This window comes from Elephantulus edwardii, unplaced genomic scaffold (genome assembly GCF_000299155.1).
Source record: "Elephantulus edwardii isolate Elephantulus edwardi_28Jun2011 unplaced genomic scaffold, EleEdw1.0 scaffold00062, whole genome shotgun sequence".
Classification (NCBI taxonomy): domain Eukaryota; kingdom Metazoa; phylum Chordata; class Mammalia; order Macroscelidea; family Macroscelididae; genus Elephantulus; species Elephantulus edwardii.
In genome coordinates, this window is record NW_006399812.1 from 5,235,110 (window position 1) to 5,245,642 (window position 10,533).

General features: G+C 40.9%; 1 protein-coding gene across 1 annotated transcript in view; it reads right to left on the reverse strand.

Annotated features, from left to right (window-relative positions):
• SUCLA2 (succinate-CoA ligase, ADP-forming, beta subunit) overlaps positions 1 to 9,608 on the reverse strand; it is a 48,368-nt gene extending 38,760 nt beyond the window's left edge. Inside the window, exons 1-2 of the mRNA XM_006887807.1 lie at positions 9,504 to 9,608; positions 1,728 to 1,908 (exon numbers count right to left, since the gene is read on the reverse strand). Of these exons, the coding sequence (XP_006887869.1) occupies positions 1,728 to 1,908; positions 9,504 to 9,593 (271 nt within the window). The 5' untranslated portion in view covers positions 9,594 to 9,608. The remainder of the gene's footprint in view (positions 1 to 1,727; positions 1,909 to 9,503) is intronic.
• Positions 9,609 to 10,533: the final 925 nt, after the last annotated feature.

Below are 10,533 nucleotides of genomic sequence, written 5' to 3' on the forward strand. Positions count from 1 at the left end.
GTGGCCTAGTGGCAAGGAGCTGCAACTACAATCCCAGAGGCGAACGGTTCGAATCCACCAGATGCTCTGCCGAGTAAGGAGGGACAATCTCCTCCTACACCAGTCAGATCTGATTTGACGGTACATGCACACAAAAATAATAAAATAAAATTTTAAAAAAAAAAAATCTCTCTCAAGGCTAACACGTTAGTCAGCACTATTTGCATATATTTACCCAACTGGATATTTAACTTTCACTGCAGCAGAGTCAAAGCAACATTTCTACAAAAAATTTAAGACATTTCATCAATTGCATTACTGATATCATATTTCCCTTATCTAGTAGCAGTAAGAGTAACGTGCTGTTTAACACTAACCTCAAATATAACTATTTCACTTCTCTGTACTTACCAATCATCTAATTGAAAAATCACTCCATAATTTTCCAGCTGATCATTTTGTAGGCTCTTACACGCTTTATATATCTTTTAAAAATTTTAGAATTATTTTTGGGTTTGTTTAACCATGCCTCCATTTCTAACCTCAATTATTCACAACAGGTAAAATTTGCCTCCAGTGTGGTGAATCTCAATTTTTTTCACATCACGACACATATGAAAATTATAAACTCTGTATGGCACACTAGGGAAAATATCTGAAGTTATTTCAGAGGCAGTGAATCAGCAGGAAGTCTCAGTGGTTGTGACCTTCCCTGTCTCCCCAGTATGACAGGAAATCAATAGTCTGGCCCACATGTAGCTCAGTTCTGACTCAGGTTAGAAAGTGAGCACTGTTGTCAGAAAGGGTCAAAATATGAGACCTCTCTTTACAACCATATGGACAGCTAAGATGTCCTTTCTTCATCATTTCCCTGAACAGTTACAAGGAGCACGGGTGTCCTAGTAATGAAAGTGGTTCAAACACACCAGCAGCTCCAAAGCAGACAGTGCAGTGGGATTCCATGAAAGCTGTGGCCTTGGAAACCTTATGAAGCCATTCTACACCGAACTACAGAGTGGGTATCAGTAGAAATCAACTAGACAGCAGGGAGATTTGTAGTCACCACCTGCAACTCCACAGCTGTCAAGTCAGTTCTTATCTGCAATAACCACTTAGGGAGCTCTGGTGGTTTAATGGGTAAGGGGTTACACTGCCAACCCAAACACAGGAGGTTCAAACTCACCAGGTGCTCTTCAGGAGAAAGGTGAGCAATCACCCACATTCACAGCCTTTGAGAACCACTGAAGAGTCAGCTTTGGGTTGGTTCCAACTCAATGGCAATGAGCTGAACTGAACAACCATACAGGATAGAGAAGAAATGCCCCATAGGGTTTCTACGACTATGCATGACTCCTTACTGAATCAGACCACCTCATTTTTCACCATAGAGTGGCTAGTGGATTTAAACTACCAACCTTTCAATAAATGACTCAATGCTTAACTCACTACACCATCAGGGGTCCTTTATTATCCTTTAACACCACAAAGTAGTAAATAGAATTTTCAGACTAAAAAAAAAAAAAAATCAAAACAGGCTGACTGCTTTCTGCTGTGAAAATAAATTACTTGTTACTTAACCACATTTTCAGAATTTTAGAATTTAGTTATAAAGTTCCACCTTCTCTTTTTAGTGAGTAATATTTCTTTTTAAAAGGTGAAAGTTAAACATTGCTGTGAATCAAAAATAAAGTTCGTATCTTAGCAAACTTCCCAGGGCAAGGTAGCATGAGTTTTTTTCAATTTAGTACCTAATTTTTTAGCAATTGCAAATGCTTCATCTGGTGATTTAGCCACGTGTCCTTTGGGAACAGAGATACCAGCTTCTTGCAGCAATTCCATGCTCAGGTATTCATGTAGGGCGAGGTTCCTTTGCTGTTGCTGCTGTACTTGAAGCCCATGGTTATTAAACAATCCAGAACTTCCCAGAACCTAGAGAAATTAGGGACATATTTATATGACAGTGATTTGACAGTGAATTTTCTCAAAATACTTTGTTTTTACCTAATATGTAGCTCTTTACAATGAAATTTTGTTAAATCATCAAAATATAATATTCAAAGTATCTGAATTGCAACATAACATACAACTAAGAACTTATTTACCAGTTAAATATTGAACATTAATCTTGTAGCCTTTAACTATTTATCACCTCTAGTCCTTATCTTTAGTTTGACTTTCATTACATTTCCATATAGGATCTCTGGTTGCATAGTCCAAAGAGTGTTGTGCTGCTAAATCAAAGGATACACATGTCCTGAAGTCCAAATCCATAGAGACACCACAGAAGTAAGATTGGCAGGCTCTCCTCATTAAGGTTTACAATCGCAGAAACCAGGTGGAGGGTTGTCGGAACTATGTGGACAGCAATGAGTTAGAGATCATCATTTTACAGGAATCCTGGTGATTCAGGTTAACCCTCGGGTTAGCACTCAGCTGCTAAGCAAAAGGTTAGTGGTTCAAACCAATCAGCCACTTCCACAGAAGAAAAATATGGCAGTCTAAGGATTACATCCTTCAAAGCCCATGAGGCAGTTCTACTCTATCCTCTAAAGTCACAATGCATTGTAACCAATGTATTGGCAATGAATTCTAATTTTCCTATTTCAAAAACCTAAAGGGCATTCCTACCATAATAGCAAATTCTGCAAAGCCAAAACCAATCCTCTCTTTTACACCAAAGTTTTTTCTATTGTTCCTCTATCATTTCCCAAGTGTCTGAAAATCATCAACTGCCGCATATACAAAAGAAAGCAGGACAATGAATAAGGAAGACTAATGAAGATGATATTAGCAAAGATGGTGACGATGATTTGGAGATTAAAAGAACAATGGTGTTTGCAAAGAAAACTGAACATACCATATTACTGCCCAAAGAATAAACAGGAGTACAGCCAGAACATTCCTTGATGGCAAAGACTGCAAGATTCTAACTCTTATCTTTTAAGCATGTTATCAGGAAGGACCAATCCCCAGAAGAGGATGTCACATAGGTAGGTCAGTAAAAAAAGAAAACAACCTTCAATGAGATGGGCTGACAGTGTGGCTTTCACTTGCATCACGAGTATGACATGAGATCAAGCACCACTTCATTCTGCCGTACATAAAGTTGCTGTGAGTCAGAACGGGCTGGATATCACCTAACAACAACATCAAGTACCAAACGCACGTCTGACAAAAAGTCTTTCACACAAATACTCTGAGTGTCTACTGGCTATGCATCTGAAAGCTGGGTAAAATAAGAATGGCATAAGAAAACTGTTGTCTTTGAGCTGTGGTACTGGAGAAGAGTACTAAATATTCCATGAACTGCCAAAAGAACAAATAGACCTATCTTGGACAAAGTACAAACAGGGTGCTCCTAAGAGGCAAGAATGGTGACAACGTCCCACATAGTTTGGGCATGTTGTTAGGAGGGGCAATTCCTTGGAAAAAGACATTACGCTTGCAATGGTAAAGGGTCAATGAAGGAGAGAAAAAAAGCCTTCAACACGATGGACTGACACAGTCACCATAACAATGGGCTCGAGTATATCAGAGATGATGAGGAAGTCACAGGGGAGGGCAAGGTTCAGATCTGTTGTTCACAGGGTTGCCAGAAGTCATAGTTGACTCAATGGCACCTAACCAATACCACAACATATGATGGAAGTGTTGCCTGGTGTTAAAGGGGCAAATAAAGATTAGGATAGACTCAGTCTTAGCTATGGAGTTCATTATTCCTGTACCATTCAGTCAGAACACACTTACAGCTGATCCTCCAATATGTTTTCAGAAGCTGCAAATCATATAGGCATGTTTCAACTAACATACCCTGGATGTGCTTACCATTTTATAAAAGGAAATTTATAGGGCAGCTACTTGGCCAAATGACAGGAAGAGATCACTATTTGTTCCCATTCTCAAGAAAGGTGATGCAACAGGATATGGAATTTAATGAGCAATATTACTATCATATGCAAACAACCTTTTGTTGGAGAAGAGCAATGAACATCCCGTGGACGGCCAAGAGAACAAACAGATATATCTTGGAGAGAGTGCAGCCGGAGTGCTCTTTGGTGGCAAGAAAGACGAGGCTTCGCCTTACATAGTTTGAACATATTGCTAGGAGGTACTATTCTTCAGAGAGGGACATGATGTTGGGAAGGGTGGAGGGTTGGCGAAGAAGATGAAGACCTTCAACCAGAAGGATTGACAGGGTGACTGCTGCAATGGGCTCCTGTGTGTCAGGAAGTGTGAGGATGGCACAGGACAGGACTAGGTTCAAATCTTTTGTTCATTGTTCACAAATCAGTCGTACTCAACTCGATGGCACCTAACAATAATAAAAATAACAATGCACGCAAAATATTGCTGAAGATCATCCAAAAACAGAGCAGTACACTGACAAAGAACTGCCATAAGCCAGGTTTGAAGACATTGTGGCAATAAGGATATTACTACTGTTGTCAGATGGATAATGGCTGAAAGTAGAAAATACCAGAAGAATGTCTATCTGTGCCTCATTGACTATGCAAAGGCTTTTGACTATGTGGATCACAACAAGCTATGGCTGACTCTGACCAAAATGGGAATCTCAGAATACTTAATTATGCTCATATGAAACCTGTACCTAGAAGCTGCTGTCTGAACAAAGCAAGGAAACACTGCATAGTTTAAAATCAGGAAAGGTGTGCATCATCATTGTATCCTTTCTCCCTGCCTATTCAATCTATATACCGAGCAAATCGTTCAAGAAGCTGGACCCTATGAAGAAGAATGTGTGAACAGGATTGGGGGAAACTGCTCAACAATCTGTTATCCAAGGTTCAGATCGTTAGGAGTCAAACTTGATGACACCTTAACAACAACAATAAATCACACAGGAGTTGACTGTTCCTCTTTCTTCCATAGAGCAGCTGGTAAATTTGAACTGCTTGCGTTAGAGCAGGCATGACCCGGCAGAGCAACTCCTTACCACTAAACCATTAGAACTTCCTAAATATTCATTTATTTATTTAGTCAATGTTAAATTTCCTAACTATGATGTCTATGTTATGACTACCTAGAAGAATGTTTCTGTTCTAAAGATAGATGAGATAGAGATAGATATGAGATATATAAAGAAATATCTCAGGAAGAAGAGTCATAGCAATTATAATTTCTTTTCAAAAGGCAGCAGTAGGAGCTCTGGTCAAGAAGCTGCACTGCAATCCCAGAGGTGCGCAGATTGAATTCACCAGATGCTCTGCTGGAGGAGGGACAATCTCCTCCTGTACCAATCAGATCCAATTTGACGGTACACGCACACAAAATAATAAAAATAAAATAAATAAGAAAAGATTTTTAAAAAGGCAGTAGTAAAAATAATGTATTTCATTTTATAAACAGACAATTTTTTAAAATAAATCAACTGTGGCCAAATGTTAACATATTTAGGTGAAGGCAACAGAGGTGTTGAAAATACCACAACTGTTAGGGGAATAGACAGGTTTATCCTAGAAAGGGTGAAACCAAGCAGCTATTTGGATGCAAGGATTTTAAAGCTTCATCTGATATACTTTGCTCATGTTGCAAGGAAGGACCAGTCCTTGGAGAAAGACATCATGCTTGGAAAGGAGGAGGGAAAGCACAGAGGGATGACCCTGGATGAGAGGGATTGACTCAGTGACTGGGGAGACACTGAGGTTGGTTCAAGATACAGCAAGGTTCAGAGCTGTTGTACATAGGGTCACTATGAGTCACAAGCAACTCGATGGCACATAACAACAACAAACAATACAGATGTTAGGTGACATTTTGTTTCCAACAATTATACCAACTAGACTTTTTCTTTCACAAGGTCACAGGTAAGCTTGACCTAAAATTCAAGATTTTATAGCTTCTTTCAAAACCATTATTATTCATAAGCTATTACTCATGGCTTTTCTAACAAGATAGAAACTTTTTAATACCTTAAGTACTTTGATATTTCCCTTCTTGTACCATCAGAAGTCATACTATGAAAAATTATCAGCTGAGAACTGTTATTATTTGAATTTCCAACTTTTACTGTTGAACAATTCCAAGGTTCTCAAACTTAAAATATTTCTTTCTTGATAGTACCATTTAGAAGACTCACATCTTTCAAATGGAAGAGCGAATTGGGGGGGAGGAATGGGCAGGGAGAAAAGTGCAACAGTAAATTAATAGAAACCCTAAGTCTCTGTAAACTTTGATTAAAATTAATTTAAAAGAAAAAAAAAAAGAAAAGAAGGCGATGATGACTCCTATCACAACACCCTTTTTGTTGCTAAGTACTTTGGAATCTATTTTGCTCCACAGCAACCACATAACAACAAATCTGAACCCTGTCCTATCTTATTCTATCCTTACAATCACTGTCATGCTCAAGTCCACTGTGACAATCACTGTGTCAATCCATCTCACTGAAAGTCTTTTTTCTCTTTCTGACTGACCTTCTACCTTTCTCAGCATGATGTCTTTGCTCAAGGACAAGTTCCTCTTGAAAATATGCCCAAAGTAAGAAAGATGAAATTTCACCATCCTTGCCTCTAAGGAGCAATCTGGCTGTACTTCTTTCTTTCAAGACAGATTTGTTCTTTTGGCAATCCACAGTATATTCAATACTTTGGTCCAACAGGACAATTCAAAGGCAAGAATTCTTTTCCCTCAGGTTTCTTTATTCATTGTCCAACTTTCAGATGCATAGCAAATAACTAAAAATAGTATGGCTTGGATGAGGTGCACCTTAGTCTTTATACCCATATCCTTGCTCTTTAGCATTCTGGAGAGTTCCTTGAAAACAGATATCCCCAGAGCAACACATCTTTTTATTTCTTGACTGCTGCTACCAAAAGTATTGATTGTGGATCCAAATAAAACTAAATCCTTGACAACATCAACATTTTCTCCTTTTATCAAGATGTTGCCTATTGATCCAAGAGGGAGGATTTTTGTTTTTCTGATGCTGTCATTTAATCCAGAGTGATGACTGTAGTCTTTGATCTTCTGCAGCAAGTGCTTCAAATATCTTCTACTTTCTGCAAGTAAGGCCATAACATCTGAATAGCATAAGTTGTTGATGAGTCTTTCTCCAAATATGGTAGCATATTTTTCTTGACACAATCAAACTTCTCAAATTATTTTCTCAGCATACAGCCTAAATAGGAATAGAGAAAGGAGACAACCCTGTGCATATTTTTCCAATCTTAAAACATGCAGTGTTCTGTGCTGTCTAGCAACTGCTTCTTGGTGTAAGTGTAGGTTTGGTAGGAGCACAATTTAGTGTTCTGGGATTCCCATTCTTCTCAGAAGTGTTAGCCATAATTTCTTATGATCTACACAGTCAAATATCTTTGCATAGTCACTAAAAGACAAGTAGACATTCTGCTGGCACTCTCTGCTTTCTGCCAAGATCCATCTGACATCAGTCAGCAATTATAGCCCTGGTACCATAGTCTCTTCTGAACTCAGTTTGAATTTCTGGCAGTTCCCTGGATTTTACCCGCATGTCATATTAATTACATTGTTTGATAATTTCCAGTTTGCTGGATCAACTTCTAGTCAGTTGGCCAGGGAGCAGTTTTGTATATTTGTTGGCAGAAACTGATGAACCCATCCAGGGTTGCATCCTATTCCTAGTCACTTATTCCTCGCTAAAATTCCTTCATTGCCAAAACAAGTATTATGAATAATGTTGGTGCTGCAAGTGTCAAGCTGATTCATGGTAACTCTGTCCAGTCCTGTCACCATCCTCACTATGTAGTGTGCTTAAATTCATTGTTGCAACCACTGTATCAATCTATCTCATTAAGGGTCTTCCTCTTTAGTTTACCTTCTATTTCTCCACACATAATGCCCCTTTCCAAGCACTGGCTCCTCCTGACAACTATGTAAAACAAAATCAAAAGTTTTGCTTCTAAGGAATATTCTGGCTGTACTTCTTCTAAGATAGATGTTTGTTATTTTTTGCATTTTATTTTTTATAATTTCTACCAAAATATTAGGAACAATCACTTCTTCAAAGCGTAAGATTACTGAGGAATGTGAGACACGACAATTTTTTAAAAACTCTTAGCAATTTAATCTGCTTGCAAAATATCTTTTCATCAAAGACACACTCTAATAAGGTTAGAAACTGTAAGATTCTGAGAATTACACTAAACTAACTTTCTAAACTCAAAGTGTGTCCAGAAGAAATTTCCTCAACTCTGCTGTGTCCTCATCCACAAAAGCAGTATTTGACTACCTGACATTTCCATATGAAGGTACAAAGACTTTTAATCATTTCAAAAGGAATAAAGGAACCTCTGACTGCATAGTCCATAGGTAATGAGACTGCTAATCCAAAGGTCAAGCCTCTTGACAGTTCTAATTCACCAGCTACCCTGAAAGGGTACCTGTGCAATTTACAACCTGTCAAAAACCACTGGAAGGCCCCCTTCTGAGACAGTCCAAACTCCATAGCAATGAGGTTTTGATTTGTGGTCTTGTTTTTTATTTCAGAAAAGAAATGAAACTTATAATGAAAATATATCTGTTCGCCAATTCCCCATCCTTTAAAATGTTTAAGAAAAAATTCAAAGCTAAAAAAAAAAAAACCAATTAGCTTTTGCGAGATGCCAATTCACAGAACTCATGTACCTCTGGGCTGAAATTAAGGCTAGCTTGTTTTTCAAAAATCAGTACCCATTAATAAATTAACATCTGGGACGTTAGCTCCCAGGGCACCATAAAACTTCTGTTGCCCTCCACAAGTTCTAGGTGTCAACAGCTGGGGAAACGGGCCAATCCTGAAGAAGTTGTACAGCTGACCTGGGCTTAGGAGAGTTCTGCAATGAAACCTCAGCTTCGACCTTAGGTGACCTGTCCCAAATGATATGGTCTGATTGGGACAACTTGCTCATTTATGGGGTTAAGGACTCCTTTATCAGGTAGCTGAACAATCTCAATGGGATGATGACAATCAAAGCGCTTCAAAAACAAGACACCAAACCTGTGGCTATTCTTCTATGTTCTATGCAAAAAAGGAAGTGATCCTTAAGATGACATCCTTAACTTCCCTACTCACTATGCTGAGAAGCACCCCATCACCAGGCACTCTAAAAACAACGCAGTTCGCAACTACTTGTGGAAAAGCCATTGTCCTGCCTCCCCGAGAAAAGTCAGCTAGGACTCCAGGTCCTTGGAAGTCACTCACATCTGTGACAGCTCCCGGGGGGCAGCAGAGTGCAAGTGAAGGGCATTCTCCCATCCCCACTGAGGGCTCTGGCCCCGACCTCCCCCCGGAGCCCAAGAGGCCCCTCGGGAGCCGCCGGGGAGCCGCGGGGCACGGCAAGGGCTCCTCAGACGGGAGGAGAGAGGCACAGGCAGAGGCCCGCTCGCTCCAGGAACCAGCACTCCGGGCAAGTCGCCCGTAAGCCGACCAGGGCACCCGAGAAATGTCACCACAAGAGAACTGACACCTCGCCCATAATCGCCAGCTCCCCCACCTCACCCCTTTTTTTTGCCGCCTCTCAACGACAGAGAAGGCTGATCCATAGTACCTGGGTGGCGGCCCGTAGCGTTGTCCTAGCGCCATGGTTCCGAAGGGCAGCGGAAGCCAATAGCTTGCAGTAGAACATGCAGGCCGCCATTGCGGAGTCCGACCCCGTCCCCCCAGCGCGGCGCACATGCGCACTAACGCTGATGGGGGGGGCATCGCGGCAGCCGAGGCGCTCTCCACTTTGGCTCCTCCCCTGTGGGAGGAGCCTTTGGTTAACTCTGTCCTCGCCGGACGTTGGGAAGCAGGAACTCGCTTTGAGTTCGGGTGTGGTCAGCACTGGGCAAACTTTGACCATTGGACTGAGCACCCCAGCAGCAGTAGTCACTTAACAGTGTGGGTGGGCTGACCACGCCTGGTGACCCTGTCGGATGAGATGACACCAAACTAATAGACTTTAATTCTTTTGCAAAGTTTCAGCAGAAATTTATTATTATAAAAATATACCTGTGAACCTCTGGTGGCCTAGTGGCAAGAAGCTACACTGCAATCCTAGAAGTATGCAGTTGGAATCCAGCAGATGCTCTGCTGGAGAAGGAGAGGTAATCTCCTCCTGTACCAGTCAGATCCAATTTCACGTTTATTGTTATTGTTGTTGTTGTTGTTATGTGCCGTCGAGTCATTTGCAACTCATAGCGACCCTATGTACAACAGCCCGAAACCCTGTTCTATCCTGTGCCAATCGCATTGCCTCTGACACACCCATCCCGATTGCCCCAGTCATTGAATCAATCCACCTCATAAAGGGTCTTGCCCTCTTGCGCCATCCCTCCACCCTACCAAGCATGATGTCCCTCTCCAAGGACCGGTCTCTCCTTACAAGATGTCCAAAATATGTCACACGAAGCCCCAGAATCCTTGCCTCCAAGGAGTAGCTTGGTTTGATCCTCTCCAGGATGAATCTGTTTTCTTGGCAGTCCATGGTACATTCAATACTCTTCTCCAGCACCACAGCTCAAAGGCATCAATTCTCCTTCTGTCCTCCCTAGTCATTGTCCAACTCTCTGATGCATAACAAGTAATTGCAAAGACCA